Source organism: Ptychodera flava, chromosome 22, assembly GCF_041260155.1.
Source record: "Ptychodera flava strain L36383 chromosome 22, AS_Pfla_20210202, whole genome shotgun sequence".
In the NCBI taxonomy this organism is placed as follows: Eukaryota; Metazoa; Hemichordata; class Enteropneusta; family Ptychoderidae; genus Ptychodera; species Ptychodera flava.
Genome location: NC_091949.1, coordinates 14,148,894 through 14,166,189, shown reverse-complemented (window position 1 = coordinate 14,166,189; position 17,296 = coordinate 14,148,894). Strand labels below are relative to the sequence as shown.

At 39.3% G+C, this 17,296-nt stretch overlaps 2 protein-coding genes across 2 annotated transcripts; both read left to right on the top strand.

Moving 5' to 3' along the window:
- Window positions 1-4: 4 nt before the first annotated feature.
- Window positions 5-11,189, top strand: LOC139122744 (uncharacterized). The gene is made up of 7 exons (XM_070688425.1): window positions 5-1,003; window positions 1,422-1,943; window positions 3,030-3,201; window positions 3,942-4,648; window positions 5,545-6,441; window positions 7,880-8,140; window positions 8,418-11,189. The coding sequence occupies exons 1-5, from the start codon at window positions 5-7 to the stop codon at window positions 6,013-6,015; spliced, it is 2,871 nt and encodes a 956-aa protein (XP_070544526.1). The 3' UTR covers window positions 6,016-6,441; window positions 7,880-8,140; window positions 8,418-11,189.
- Window positions 6,090-8,527, top strand: LOC139123354 (metabotropic glutamate receptor 1-like). The gene is made up of 3 exons (XM_070689504.1): window positions 6,090-6,441; window positions 7,880-8,140; window positions 8,418-8,527. Exons 1-3 carry the CDS (start codon window positions 6,090-6,092, stop codon window positions 8,525-8,527), a joined length of 723 nt encoding a protein of 240 aa, XP_070545605.1.
- Window positions 11,190-17,296: the final 6,107 nt, after the last annotated feature.

Below are 17,296 nucleotides of genomic sequence, written 5' to 3'. Positions count from 1 at the left end.
TGGAATGATCGGTGGCAGCACCAGTGATGTGTCTATCGAGGTTGCAGAGGTTCTGACGACCTTGCAAGTCAGCCAGATCAGCTACGGTGCAACATCTTCTGAGCTCAGCAGTGATGACTTTCCGTTCTTCATGAGGACCGTGCCATCAGATGTCGACCAGGCGGCCGCCATCGTGGATGTCATCGCATCACTTGACTGGAGGTACGTCTCTGTCGTGTTCACGGACAATGAGTATGGCACCGACATGCGTGATAAATTCACGGCAGCAGTGAGGGAGAGTGACATCTGCATAGCCATGAGCTTGCTCCTCAATGTGGATGCGACCACCGCGGAGTTTGACTTCGTGGTTGAGTCTTTGGAAACTCAAGTTCAGTCGAGAGTTGCCATACTCTTCACAAGCGACATCCAGACTGCAAAGTTGTTGCAAGCTGCCGAGAAAAAGGGACTTACAGACATTCAGTGGTTCGGAACAGACACTTGGGGTGACCGGGTCTTCATCGCTGAGAACGCGACATCCACCTCAAGGGGTGCTATCACCCTGCAGTTCAAGAGGCGCACCTCTGATAAATTCAAGGAGTATTTCACATCGCTGCCAGCCTACAACAACGCACGCAACCCTTGGTGGTCTCAGTGGTACATGCACCACTTCCAGTGCAATCTCAACGTATGGGGAATTGACAAGCCATTTGACGTTCCCTGTCCATGGAATCTGGAACTTTCTGAAGGATTCGTCGAAGAAGCCGGTGTCGGCTATGTAACCAATGCAGTCTGGGCGTTTGCCAAAGGCATGCACGAGGCTATGCTTGAACTGTGTCCGAACAAGACAAATCACCTGTGTCACGAAGTGGTCCTAAATCCGGAAGTGCTCAATGCGAAGATCCTCGAAGCAAAATTCAAAGGTCATGGGGATGTGGATTTCAGCTTTGACAATTACAGGAATGGTCCTGCTGAATATGACATTTTGAATCTTCAAGTGATCAATAACACCCTGCAACATGTCAAGGTAGATAGCTGTTTTGATTCAGTAACTTCCAAGCAGTCATTCTTACCATACTGATTCTCATCAAAACTTATGCTCTATTTTTGATGAAATCAAACTATAGTTAGAATTTGTCATATTTTACACGTGATATTTATCCTATTTTTGAGATCTGACAGCCACAATCGAAAGAGACACTCAACAGTACTCATGTAGGTAAAACAGGCACATGCAATAAATTATATCGGATATTCAAATTGCATTATAAAGATTGTCAGTATACTGAAAGTTCAGAGATATTAAAAACACATTTACAGTATGGTTTTTCTTAGGGAAAGTTTGTTTCCTTTTGTACCAAAGCTTTCAATTATATTTCCAATATCCAAGCAGTATATTTTAACTCTAGTGTGGACGTTTGATTTGAAATCTGTTTCTTTAATAGATTGGTGAATGGACGTCTGGAAAACTGCACTTGAACTCCCAACAAATCAAAACTTATAATTCCAGTGGCCAGGTGGTGCCTCTTCCAACATTTAAATGTGAGGGCCGGTGTCTTGAATGTCTCCATGTGACTGATGCCAAACCAAAACATACCGAGCTTCCAGGAAAGCTGCAGATCGCAGGGCTCTTTGCTGTTCACGAACAAGGTGACCACCGAATCGAGTGCGGCAGCATACGGGAAGAAGGGATCACGTATGTTGAAGCAATGTTGCATGCCATAGATGTCATCAACAGCAATTCCTCAATCCTGCCGGGGATCACTCTTGGTGCCACCGTCCTTGACACATGCTCCAGCGCCTCCCAAGCCGTCAGGGAGTTGTCGCCGTTGCTGAGCGGTGCATATTTCATGAGCAACGATCGTCCATCATCGTCAGTGCCAGTGATTGCTGGTGTAGTAGGTGCTGACACTAATGAAGTCACCAGCAGTCTTGTGCAGACAGCAGATTCATACAAGTACAGTCTTGTAAGTATACAAAACCAAACAAAATACTTCGTTCAGTTTTTAGAGACTTTAACAATGTTTTCTCAAGGGGGAAATATCGTCCTGTGCTTTAAAATTTTGGGGCTGGGGATTTGGTTCTTATTTGGGTGTGACTATAATAAATTATGCAAATTTAAGTTATGCTAATTAATTTTTTTTCATGATATTAGCAAATTAAGGTTATAGCATTGATCAAATATCAACTCTTGTTTCTCTCTTTTTTTCCATCCAGTCAATATTGAATAAATTAGAAGCCTACACAAATCATTCACACTTCATTCCATCATTTCAAACACAATTTTTGTAATCTAGAGACAAACTCTTCTTGATAGTCGTTCAGCTTTATCACATCCTAAGGCTTTTACAGATAGGAAGCATGTATCACTTTACTGTGGCTACATATAGTGGATTACATCAACTGTATGATGTTACATTGTAGACTACAATCATGAAGCGGAATGCCACTGTAAATACTCTGTGTACATCATAATCTAAAACCTCATTGTAGAAGGAGACATTTCATGTGTTTGTGATAAAGGTGATTTAGATTAAATTGGTTAGGATTCGTGAAATCAACCTATTACATAAGGTTACTTCTGAATTCATGCTTTGACTTTCCAAATCCAATGAACGTTCTTTTATGGTTAATATTTCATTTACTTGCAGCCATATTGACCAGCTGTTTTCTCTGCTGATACCTTTTCTTTTTTCTCTGTTGTCAGTGTTTATAAAACAAATATAGCCTCTAAAAATATACCACCATGATAAGCCAAAACTTCATGCTTGACTACTGAGGGTGCTGTTCTCTCAGCGCGCAGGATAGCTTAGAATGTAGGTTTGTTTTATTTGCGACTTTGTGGAAATAAATTTATCTTTTTCAAAAAAAAGCATACAAAACTATCAATACATTACTTGATAATAATTAGTCATTGACAGAGGGGAGCATAGAGAGCGCCCTCAAGCGATGGATCTTTCAGTTTCGCTGTTGGCTGATGTGTGAGAATAAAGTTCCAAACATTGATACTTTTTGGAACATTTTCATGTATTTGTGATGTGTTTTCTTCCCAGGTCAGCTATGGTGCAACAACATCATTGCTTAGCAACCAAGCAGCGCATCCTTTCTTCCTCCGCACTGTCCCTAGTGACGAGAATCTATCAGACATGTTGGTTGATGTGATAACTTACTTTGGATGGCCGTATGTCTCGGTGGTCAGGTCAGATGATCTGTTTAAGAAAGCTGGTAAGGATTCCAACTCGGTGAATTTCATATTTAAGGAAGTATGCACCTCGGGGACAGATTTTAGGAATCTCAGAATTTTACAATTCTTTTCTTTTCTACCATTCATTTTAAAGCTCATGGAGTAAGAAAACTTTTTACCATCATAGATTTTTGAAAAATCAAAAATTTTAATTTTTGCCAATAGAGTTAATACAGGGATGGTGGCCATTTTGACTTTCAAATATTGGTATAAAACATAAGGTAATTTGTTTCTCTAGTACCAAACTTTGCACGGTGACCCCTGACTTTTATTTTTTATTTCGGAAAAGTATAGTTAAAAGTTTCATTGAGGAAAATTTGAGCAAAAGTTTAAGCCTTTCACTTTCGAGGCACATACATCTTTAACAGTATTTCGGTAAATTATGGGAATTTACAAACAGCATCCTATATAAACCCAATGCATGATGCAATGGCCTAGATTTGTCAGAGCTGCCAGGAAAACTGAAAGTCTTAGAAAACAATGAACACAGGTGTGCAGTAATGTGCTATATGGGGTTGTAACATATTAAGTCATATATTAATAAAATAAGTTGATGTACGATATCAAACTACAATACACCAGTATAAACTAATGCAACCAGTAGTTCTTGAAAATCTGCAGACATCATACAGCAACAAAACACTTGAATATATTTAATGTATGTTGAATGTATTCTATATTTACAAGTCTACTAAATTTACTCTCCTTTTTAATATTACAGCAATGGAAACATTCATGAAGAAAGCCGAAACAAGCCACGTCTGCGTGACAACAATAGTGGAAATCGGTACTCCTGCAGATTACAACATGGCCGTTGAAAAACTGTCCAATTTTGGTGATACTGGTGCTGTGGTACTGTTTACAAATCCAACAGATACTAGAAATATTGTCCAAAAATCTGCGTCAGATGGTAAAGGACATTTGTGGCTCTTCACTGACGATGTCACTCAGCCGTCGTTTTGGCAAGGTGCAGCGCCCCCTAGGGACGGACTGTCAGTTGCTCTGGGGTCAAATACAAACCTGCAGCAGTACCTCAGTCAGTTGGACCCAAGAGACAATGAACGGAATCCATGGTTTGCTCAGTATTGGCGGGACAGCTTCCAGTGTAATTTGCCCGGAGACAGCGAATACAGCAAGGACTGTGACCCAAAGCTGACAATGCCCACACCGGGATATCCGCTAGTGGGTTATGTCACGACCGCAGTAAATGCCATTGCCAAGGGCATGCATGATCTGTTGACGACAAAGTGTGGTGCACAGGCTGAGGGTATGTGCTCAGATTTCATCGCTGCCACACCAGAAGAGTTCTTGGCGAGCATTACAGAAGCAACATTCTCAAGTTCAGATGGACCGTTCAAGTTCACAGACGGACACGGACCGGCCAAGTATGAAATCTGGAAAACAAGTCAAGGGGGACAGCCTACCAAGGTTAGACTAGTGCATGTTTTCCATATACACATATTGTGATCACACATCCCATTGTGTTGCATAGTTCACATTGCATCAAGGTATTCAATTGTGAGGCTAGATGTGCGGTGACAATTATTTCAATACCGCAGCATTATGACTAGGGTTCGTTCTGTGGACTTGTGTATCCTCTTGAGTGACGTACCCCAACTCCCATTGATACCACTGCACTTGACTATGAAACCACTGAAAGTCACAGGACTGGACCAAAAGGATGTTGTGGAAAGCAGTACAAGCTAACTCTTGATGTGCTTCAGCTAATTTATGATGTACTTTATCTAGGAGAATTCTTTTGTCTGATCATTTGCATATACAAATTAGTCTGACATCAAATTACAAGAGCTTATTTAACCGTCATGATAAAACAAGCTGATCTGAATTCAACAGACAATGATAAAATAGTACAATAGTTAAAAATGTCTTTTCTTAGCACAATAGGTTAAACCCGGAATTTGAACGGGCCATGCTACAAACAACTCCAGGTGCACAAACGCGCACAGAAATACTTGTATTTCCATATGTGTTTGTACACATGGGTTTGTTTGTGCCAGCATGATCACATGATCTCTTGGGTGTACTGAATCTGTACAACATCTTTTGGAATAGAACCATTGTAATAAAACTGCAATATAGCAACTTAATTGTTCTTAAATGTCTTGGGTCAGGGTTTTGGTCAATAGGTCAGAAATACTCTCATTTTGTAACCTTTAGAGTTCATGAGTTTAACCAGCATAAGGTTTTGTCAAGTTGTAGACCAGTAAGATTTGATATCTTTCAGTGTGTTAAGATCTAGCTCAATTGACATCAAAGTGAGTGTTGTTATAATGTGCTAATGATAGATCTACTGTTTGTCTCAGATTGGTTCTTGGAACAACCATTCTCTCTCAGTACCATCAAAGCCATCCCTGCCTGACGTACCCAGTGTCCCAGATGTGGACTGCCGTACAGTGGAATGTGCCCTATGTGTCCAGCAGATGTTTCCAGCATCAACTGTAGGCGCTTCAGTTGCCTCCAAGAACCCAGTGAACCCCCCAGTTACTCAAATGCCTGTATTCACCACAAATCAAAAGCCCAGCCCGATGACAGATAAGGTGACAGATTCCAAAAGACCGCCATTACCACCAGCAGCACAGACACATCGCGTTTTCAGACTGGATGGCGGAAGTATTTGGGAAATTATTGTGCTGTGTTTGACTGCTGTTGGTGTTATCAGTTCATTCATGGCTTTGCTTTTTTACTTTTTAAACTTCGCCACCCAATCATCCGAGAGTCTTCCTGGAGTCTTAACATTCTTCTTCTCCTTGGAATCATCCTTCTGTACCTCCTGAACATTGCGTTTGTGGCGGAAGACAGCACGGTGTCCTGCGGAATCCGTCGATTTGGACTCAGTTTCTTCTCCGCAATGTGCTTTGCGGCCCTCTTTGTGAAAGCCGTGCGCGTCTACCGCATCGGCAAGCACGAGCGGCGCATTTCAGGACCCAAGCCCAAATTCATAAGTGCATTGAGCCAGACAATCTTCTACAGTGGCGTGATGCTGAGTGAGTTGCTTCTTGTGGTTGAGTGGTTGCTGGTGGATCCACCCGGTGTCGTCTTCCAAGATGGTGCATTTGTTTGTAGACAGGGCATTGAAGCGTTCATCACGTCGTTGCTCTATGTCTATCTCTTGATCGTCGTGACAACTGTGATAGCATTCCTGGCCAGGAACTCCTCGGACGTTTTTCATGAAAGCCTGTACATTTTGATAACATGCGTTGGTAGGTATGCACCATATGCATCAGCCTTGTAGCATATAAAGCATCAAATTTCTCATAAGGGAACCACATACACCTTGCATGTATAGATGGTAATGGGAAAAAGTTTGCATCAAAGATTATCTCATACATGAGACTTCATCAAAGGTTTGTGTTCTGAGAACAGAAATATGAAGAAATCCTAGATGTTATCATTTTCCTTTGCAATATTTGGTATGGATATTTGTTGGTTAGGCCAGGAAGAAAAAATAAATTGTTCATCGGAATCGCCGCTTCTACTTTGGCATATTGGAATTTTTTTTTTTTTTTTTTGATCGCGGCAAATTCTTACTTCCGCATTACAAATATGTTTAGTACTGCCGCTGGTGGCGCCCTACACTTTGTCGGGTTTTCGCGGGCACGGGATTTTTAATGAGACTTCCTACGTGTTTGTACAGACTTTTTAGTTGACCGCCAACACGTTGTTGTGACGTCTGAATTTGGCGAATCACGACGCAAAGTGGGTCGATTTGGTTAGGTTAGTACATGTCACATCAAGAGTATTAATTTGATCGCCAACATTCGACGTGATGTCCAACAGTTTAATAGTTCTAAAGACGCTATTCAGTGTTTGTCCTGATATTACGTTCGGCGATTTGTTCAACAAGATCGTGACAGCAGATGGACAGTGCATCCGATTGAATGAAAATTGCATCGAAAGTATAAAAAATTATGGCAATGACAAAACACATGGTTGCGTCGATGTTAAAGTACGATCTGAATGATGACTATATAACTTCACTCCGATCACAGTACAGTGTTGTTAGACCATTGTGTAAACCGTGTAGAGACAGTGTAGACAGTGGTAAAGAGGTCAAAACATGGGGCCAAAGTAAAATGAAAAACTCAGATGCTAGGTCCCACCAGGACAATATTAAAGGACAATACTGAATTGTTGGATTTCAGTGATTTGCTGTACATTTCAGTTTTATTCTGAGAGAATGTTGAAATATTCAGAATATGTTGTGCAAACACTAACTGTGAATGTAATGGCCTATGTCATTGTTGGGAAATATAGTCTTGAATTCAGTTACCAGTATCAGTGTTTCTTGTCTGAGATATTTCTGGTAAAAGAGAAACAATTATCTTGCCTTTTCTGCATCTGTGTAAAAATGCCAGAGAACCGTGTTTACCTTCGGCCTAAAAAAAAATTAAAAAAAAAATTTTCGCTCGCCGCTCCTGGACCTTGATCCAAAAAATCCGATGAACAAGATTTTTTTTTCTCTGGCCTTATTAGAAAATTGAAAACCAGAGATAATCGGTATGCTAACAAAATTATTGATTTAATCAAGTCATATTTGTGTCCTCAGGTGTTTTTGATGTAACTGAATTCAAAATTGCTGTTAAAAATTGTTGATCAATTCCATTACCTCATTGATTTTGTTTACATTTTCCCTGACAGGTTCAATTTTAACCATTATTACCTGGGCTATTGTGGCTGTCAAGGGGCCGGAAGGTTACGAGAGACCGGCCATCTGTTTTGGAATACTCCTCAACACAACTCTCATCTTCATTCTGATGTTTATTCCAAAGATCCGACTCATTCTCACCAAACATGAATTTTTCGACAATGCCTCCATCACGTCGAACATCACCATATCGGACGGAAGGAGCGGTGCTTTCCAGAATCCGACGTACAACGTCTACGGAGACGCTGTCAAAGGTATGCGAGTAATCTTTCCACCAACACATTTTGGTATAGTCCTATTGTTTTGTATGCAAAGTTGGACCTTTGTACAGTAGGAAAGGGGTGAACAGGACTAAATTGAATATAAATGTGACCAAGCAGTTCAGTTCCCAGAGGTGTTCAAGTGTCCAACCGAACAGGGAAATTTGTTGAAATATATACTCAGCTGAACTTATATTCGGATTATCAAAAGTTTCAGATTAGAAAGGTTTTGCTGAATTGACTTGTTTTCGTTTCATTTTTCTGCTCATAGTCGACGCGGAAGATGACAGCAAAGAGAGGCAGTCCACAGAAGATTCGTCAGCAGCTGACCAAGATGATATTAATCCTCAACTTGTGTCACAGAATACGACTAGTTTCTAACCCCTGCACCACCATGGATTGGCCCAAAGCAATTGTCACTGATGGTGATTATAGACCTGTTTATTAGGGACTTGGGGAGAAGATGTTAAAAAACATGTATTGTCATCACAATTTATTGTTTTTTACAATTTTTCTTTCATTTGTACAAAGTAAACGCTAAACTCTTTCCTGGGTAAATCAGATGTAAAAAAGAGAGAAATGGGGCTATTTAAGTGTATACTGCAATTTGAGAACAACTCCATAACAGTACATAATGTAGATACAGAAATGAGATCAGTATATATTTACAATAAACCGTACATGTACATCTTGCCACCAATACTATCATACAACTTTGTTGTTCTTCAGTTTAAACGCATTTGATTGATCCAGTACCACAGATTGATCTAGAATAGTGTATTTTGTTTGAAATACTTGGAAAAAAGTGAGAAAAGTTTCAGTATTTCTTTTTAAGGTAGTATGCACCTCGAAAGTGAAAGACTCAAACTTTTGCTCTAACTTTCCTCAAGGAATCTATCAATCATTCTATGTTTTGTCCAATAGAACGGAATAACGGTTGCTGCATGCCCAAGTAACACTGGGAAAAATCTCTTGAAAAGAGTTCATATTTCGTATTGGATACCAAAGGGATAAAGTCTTCCAAACTTTGATGTTGTCATTTTCAATCAAAACAATGTGTATTTCTTACAGAAACACTGCAGAAACTTCAATTATCATTATGCAGGTGTCTAAATAACTATAGTATTGATAAGTTTTTGCATCCATGGTGCACAATGACAACTCAACATTAATACAGGGCATCCAAAAAGTGCACGGTGTGAGGGCGCTTTTTCCCATAGCTTTACACAGGCATGTGAATCTTGGTGTATGACAGCTCAACATTAAGGTAGAATGTGCCTCGGGGACAGATATTTGGACTCTCAAACTTTCTCAATTCTTTTCTGATCTACCACTTGTTGGGGCTCATTTTGAAGCTCTTGGTTTAAGAAAACTTTTCACCGTCTTAGTTTTTCGATATTCGAAAATTTTATTTTTTCTCCATAGAGTTAACATAGGGATGGCGGCCATTTCGAATTTCAAATATCGGTAAATCTTTGGTCATTTTTTTCTCTAGTACCAAAATTTGCACGGTTACCCCCGATTTTTATTCTTGATTTTGAAAGAGAGTGGTTGGAAGATTTCTCAAGGAAAGTTTAAGCAAAAGTTTAAATCTTTCACTTTCGAGGCGCGAACTACCTAAATACAGGGCGTTAGAGTTTGTCACAAGTGAGTGAAAGTTAACTGAAGTCTTCTCCAGATGCAAGATTACAAATATCAACAATTTAGTATATTTCATATGGTGTGAGGGCAGTGTTCTGATGACTGAAAATTCAGTATGTTTTGCATCGTGTGAGGGCAGTGCTCATATCACACATAATTCAGCATGTTTCAGTCAGATGAAAAGCGGAATCATAAATTGCTACGTGCCCAATTTTATAGTGAAAATGTAGCACAATACAGTATGAGTTTATGTAGCGAATGGTACAACCAGTAATATGTAATAACCCAGAGATCCATAAACTAAGAATTGTATGTAGTGTACAATCTTGCGTTTCTAAACAATTATTTTTCTTTCATATGTTTAATATAAATCTGTAGTAGTAGAAGGCTGTTGTTCCCTTGTGTGAGATAGAATTACAGGAATTTCTCACCTCACAATACTAGATGCACCTCATGGACAGATATTTAGACTCTCAAACTTGTAGAATATTCTTTTTGCCTACCACTTGTGAGAGCTCATTTTGAAGCTTATGGAGCACATAGTTTTCACAGGCTTAGTCTTGTGAAAATCAGGAAATTTATTTTTCCCCAAGATAACACAGGGATGGCGGCCATTTTGAATTTCAGATTTTGGTAAATATTGGGTATTTGTTTCTCTAGTACCAAAATTTGCACTGTGACCCCGATTTTTCTTCTTGATTTTGGAAGAGGTGGGTTTAAAGTTTGTTTGTACAAAGTTTGAGCAAAAGTTTAAGTCTTTCATTTTGAGGCACGAACTACCTTTAACAGCTGAGATTCGATATCTGTCACCAGAATCTCTGAATATTGATATTTGTCAAATATTATCGAGTTTTACAATAACTTTTGAGCTTGTCAACATAAAATATTATATATTATAGTACTAGACATAGACAAGATCAAGTCAGCATATGGTTCTGAGTAACTTTTTATATTATGTAAATTAACTATGAATATCTACGCTCATGTTCGATGTATATTTCATACCATAAGATCTCTGTTTTGTTCATACTTACCAAAAAGAGCCAAACAATGGGAATTGTTGGAAATATCTGGCTTTAAGCAACCTTCCAAATTTTCATTTTTTAGAAACATTATGGATACAATTGCAAGCTTGATGTTAGTTTTTATTTTGCTCTAATCTTAGAAAGCATGTGCTGTCCTAGCTGTGGAAACGCAGCTATCTGTTGGCGCAGTAGCGTGCGCTGCTATGCGGGTTAAAGGTCAACCCCGCCACGGATGCGTTTCCACAGCTAGTGCTGTCCTTGACAAGGTGTCTCTTTGTAAAGTTTATTTTTAACATTTAATATTTTTGATATTTACATAAGTTCTCGATAGATTTTCAAAAATAAAGTCCATCTACTGTTTCTGAAAAAAACCGCCTTTATTTAATTTGAAGTGACCTGTGATGTCCTGGTAGGATGACATCATAATACTGACATGAATATGTATTTACTCAAGTGTGCATAAATCTTGGCAGTGGTGTGGTACAATATTTTGAAACCGCTAACAGATTTTTCTATACTTCGATATGACAAATTCGTTAAATGCTTTCCCTCACACCTATATTTATGATGTGAGCTAAAACCTGATGGATTGCAGCTTTTAGTGCTCAGCCTGAAAGATTTGGTCGTGTGCGTGCCTCCACTGAAGTGGATTGAGATGACAGCGCCCTCACACGACTGGAAATTCTCCTGTAAGTACTAACATATTGTAGATGTACCTTCTTGTTCCCAGGGCCCACGATCCTCTGATAATGGGGGGGGGGGGGATTCCGGACTTGTCTTAAAGAAAAGGAAGTATTCAGATGGTGAGATATTTATATGTTTGATTTTTTTAAAAAAGTGCCCTACGTATATCGTGCCCGGACTGGATCTGAGTCTCCATGGCTAAATCGGTCAGTGTTCAGGCAAATAAGCCAAAAGGCAACGATGCTGATCAAAATCGGGTCTGCGGAGTAAGACTGGCATAGAATGCCCTTTCTTTCCACAGGAAACAATCACAATCAACGGCAAGGGGGAAGAGAAAATCGTGAGGGGGGACATAAAAAATAGGTCTTCAAGGGGGCTTAAAAATTACACAGTACTACGAGGGGAGCCTCCAGCTCTTTGCTCAATGCAAATCATATCGATGAATCATTCTGAAATGGTAAAATCCAGCTATCTAGGGTTATCTAGTGAAAAATCTGCGTTTCAAGGACTGACGACCCTGAATAGTTTGTGACTGTGAACACCATAATGCTGACTGTCAGACAATGAGAAATAGCATCAACAGTTGACTATCATGGGGACACTAACAAGGTTAGACAATGGGCTGAGAAAACACGATCGGGCAAATTAATTAATCAAAAAGTTCTGCTCCTTGGTATTGCAAATTTTTCCACAGTTTACCCCTGGACTCCAATGTATAACAATGATTTTCGTGAAATTTCACTGTCGGATTAAATTGCCATCAATTGTCAAACATACAAATGCAGCCATTTTGGATGGTTATTAACGAACTGTTCATAGTTGTCCCAGGTAATCAACCGTGTACAGTGAAATGAGACTTTTTGGTGAAATTCCAAAACGAACTTTTCAGTAAACAAATGAACTCCTAATCCAATCACCATATTCTACTGAAGTGCATTTATAACAATTGTCAAACGTATATAAATGCACAGATATTGCTAGTTTTGTACGGGGAAAAGTTGTTCATACTGTGCTCCATAGACAAGCATTTGTAGTGAAATGAAACTTTCGGGTGAAAATCCAAAATCAAATTTCTTGAACGTGAGTTTCCAATCGCCGTATCCTTGTCAAGTAGATGTATGTTTAAAATTTCATGTACATAGTGGCTAATTTCATATGTGTATAGACTTTATTAGCTCCCACTTTGTGTGTGTGTATGTGTGTGGGGGGTATACATACATACATACATACATACATACATACATCCATATCTACATTTATCTATATATGCCATATTAGATAGATAGATAGATGGATAGATGAATGGATGGATGGAGGGATGGATGGATGGATCGACAGATGGGTATATAGATAAATACCGATAGATATACACACGCCACGCCAATAGGAGCTTATTAGCCAGCTGCAATAATTGTAGCCTCGGTGTGCTGGGCCGTGTGGCATCGCACAAGCCGCACGACAGTAACCCAAGTCGCACGGCCAATCCCACCAAGGCTACAATTATTGCAGCTAGGGCTTATGGGACAATTTGGTGCCGGTCAGCTCTATATTATTATATTTTGGGCCTCAAAATTTATTCCTGGCAACAGAAGGGCTCCGAAAATGTTGGCCAATACTGTGTGTGTAGGGAGGGGAGGGGGTTGCGAAAAAACCTAAAGAGCTACAGTCTCTTCCGGCCCCCTGCCATTAATGCTACTCGTTCCCTTTCACTAAAGACTTCCTCCGCCCATCTTCGCTTGGCAAGGTCTCTTGTCCGGGCGGCTGGATATTTCCTGAAAACAATTTAGTGGAAAGTAACGGACCCGTGCGAGCGCGGACAATGCCATGGAGGTAGTTCGTATGATACCTCCATGCTCGGCCATCAGTACGAATTTCAACACTCCAAGTCGCGTAAGAAAAGGACGAAACATCTCGACATTGAAATGTAGCTGAATATCCCATGTTGTTATTGACTCACTCACTTGCTCGAGATCTTTTCTTTCTGTTTTTCTTCCGCTGTGAAAAATAACGAACAATCAGGCATTTTAGTTCAATTTTGCTCCGGAAACATGGCAAAACTAAAAGATGATACAAATACATTTGCCCCGTTAATGCGGCCCAACGCATAATAAAACCAGATACGGGTTAACTAAATACCATAAACAGGAAAAATGATGCAGCGCAACGTATAGCTTCGTAAACTGTCCGGATATCAGCTAAATATTAATAGAATAATTTTATGCGAGTCATCCGCGCTTGCTTTACTTGCTTTAATGCAGTTACACATTTTGTCCGTCGGTGATGGCGCACTCACCTTCACGACAGCGGTGACCCCCTCTCCGGAGAGTACCAACGTCAGCCTATGCACACCATCAAATTTCATGTCCACTTTTCGTCGAAATTTCCCCGTTGCCTTCGGCTTCCAGGTCACGCAAGCAGTTTTTTCTTCCAAGTTGCCCAGTAACCAATACGTTACGGGCATCGAGAAGCCATCGTCCATCGGAAATTCGGAAGATACCATTAAATCCCTGGTGAAGTCAGACGGGTTTTGGATGAGGAAAGTTCGGTGTTTCAGTCGACCGACTTTGACCCTGCCAAAGTCGACTAGAGTTGGTCTGTTGTATTTTACGTAGCTTAATTTCATCACTGTCATCCCTCGGAGGATACCGTTCATGTGGGTGGGTTGGCTGAACCACTTTTGTGTTCGTGTTTTCAGTCCTATTTCGCCATGCATGTGATATCGCGCACGGCTGTCGTCATCCTCAAGACCGTTCAGTTTTGCGAACTTCTGTGAAGAGCAACAAGTGAACACGGTGTTTGAAATGGCTGGAGGAAAAAACTTGAAAAAATACAGAAAAAACAGAAATCCCATATACGCGTAATTTTTGTTTGAGGACTTTGGTTAGTTTTCCTTTATCTCCTACCTATATCAGAAACTTCAGGTAGCTCATCACTCACCCCAACGGCGTATGAATTCACAACTTCGATTCTGTATGCGTTATTTTTCCTTCTGTTTGTTCGCAACTCGTTCAGTAATCTGCGTGACGATCTTTCCGATACTGCAGATGGCTCGGTTTTATTCGATGCTTCATCAATGCGTTTATCATCCTCAATTTGCATTCGATCCCCGGAACCCCGGGTCTTCAGTTTACCGAGACATGGCCCCATCTGAATTACGAGAGAAGGTAAACACTTATCAAAACAAAACTGTACACAACTCTACATCTTCTTCATTGCAAACCCATCATCGTCATCGTTGTCATCAATATCATCACACATCATTATCATCATCATCACTATTGTCATTGCTGTCACCATAACTGTGACCATTATTTTCGTTTTCGTCATCGTCATCGCAGTCATATCGTGGATGCTGTCGTCATCAATGTTGTCACCATCTCTACATGCAGCGCTTATTTAATTAGTCAAAAGTTGTTTTTTTTGGGGGGGGTTGCTGTTGTTGTTGTTGTTGTTGTTGTTGTTTTTATTTTTTTTATCTAATGCTATAGCCTAATACATAAATTAGATAAAATCGGTAAGAATGACTTACTTCGGAATGTTATCGTAAGTACGTCTCCAGCAGCTGAGAGTAGGTGGTGAAGATCACATCGCTATCGCCATGGCTTTTTTCCGGGAATCATTAAAGTTCTTAACGGCAGCTTCGATCACGGGAACGCGTAAGTCGCGCGCGCTTACCACTTGCCCACGTCACACGCTCAGTATTTGCTCAGGGAGCTTGGTAATCTGGCTTGTTGTTCTTATTTATGTTGTTATTTACTAAAATTGAACAAAACTGATTTGTTGTCGAGTCGGATGTTTCAGTCATTGATATCGTTGCAAATACACATTGTCAAGGGACACCATAATTTTTGAACTTCCGTTGCCGTAGAACGTCACACTCTTTCCTACATTTATTTATTTATTTATTTATTTATCTATCTATTCTTTTGTTTACTTAAATAATTATTCGTTAGTTAGTTATAATTAGTTGGTCAATAATTAGTTTGTTACTTAAATAGATAGTTCGCTCAAATAACCAACATGTATGTTTCCTGTAACAATCATGCATGTTCATTGAGTGACAGTTCATAAAAAGCTCGTAAGATACACTTCAAAATAATTAACATTAGAACAAGCTACGTCCATTGTTCTCAGTAAGTCTCAAATATTCTTTGAAAGCTCTTTAAAACTTTAAAATTTCAATAAAACGGCGCTAACGAGCTTTCAAAAATCCAAAGGAAATAACTAACAATATCTTTATTAAAATAGATTATTCTCTTACATCTGGAGAATCCAACGTTTAACCGATGTTATGTAAAAAAAAACATATTGTTCCTCTGCCTCTGCTTGGAAAGTAGAACGGAAGGGATTACTTTTGTAACTCTTCACAGCCCCAACGCTCACACTCAAATGTTGTTCATCAGAGAAAATGGTTCAAAGCCATGCCAAAATGCAGCGAAATTTTGCATAGCAAATGAAATTTTCGTTGCACGAAAATATTGTATATTATATCATACCAGTATATTGATGGTGCAAATACAGCGATCTGATTGGTCGAGACGCGAAAAGAACCGTGGTATATTGGCGATATACCACGGCTGGCATGCGCACTAGCTCTCAGCTGAAGGAAAAGTCCTTTTATGACGTTCCACTCCAGAATTTCAATATATTGTTATGATATAATAGCAATAAATCATACCCAGCGACAATATACCACTCGATTTTGACCATTTCACTCCATATATGCACTCGCTATCGCTCGTGCATATATGTCGTGAACTGGTCAAAATCTCGTGATATACCATAGCTGGGTATAGCATATGTATATTTTTTTTGCATTTCAAGGCCTCCGGCCCCATTGCAAAGAGTTACATTATACAAGAAAAGTTACAATATGATAAATATGGTATGAAATAAAGTATTTACAATCGTTAGGAAAATTATTTACTGAGACATTGTTTTCGGAAATTAAATGCCTTATAAATAAATATACACAGCTTGCGTAACGTTCCTTCATTTGATGATTGTAGCAAACGGTTAAATTTACAATAATTTGGATGAATGTAAGTTTCACTTGAAATATAAAGTACACGAAAGTCTTTATAGGCAGGACATTCTAATAAGAAGTGAAATTCATCCTCAAATTTGTTAAAATTCATCCTCAAATTTGTTAAGATTGCATAAGGTACAATATCTTTCACTAGATATTATGCCCGTGTGTCTACCTTCTTCAATATTTAATGGAAGACACCCACAACGAAAACAAGCAAACAACTGAAGAAATTTAAAATTAAGTTGAAGGGTCAAGTATTTTTCAGGTTCAAGTGCACTTTTGATATTAACATAATTACGCATTTTTGGTTTTCCACTTATGTTAACCCACCATTGCTGTTTACAGACATCTTTCACTCTTAATTCAAACTCATATAAAAATAAATCCTTATTTCCAACTTCTTGTGCTAACCACGTATATCCAAAGCCATATGAAAATAATACATGTTTCAAAGAAGTCACCCATGTTTGCCTTCCCAGAGAATCTAACTTAATAAGAATATCATACGCTTGACGAGGCAACCTGTGTGATGGCATTTCTATAAGTCTTAGCCAAAACTTTACACAACGTTTCAAGGATGAGACAAAAACTGGAACTACCATGCCAAAATGAAGCGAAATTTTGCATAGCAAATGAAATTTTCGTTGCACGAAAATATTGTATGGTATAGTTACTGTGCAAAAGTTCAGTTAACCCCTTTCAGTTGTCTGGGGTTTTTTTTATTATTGTAATGTTTACAACTTGTACCAATTTAAGGAGTGGGTTCAT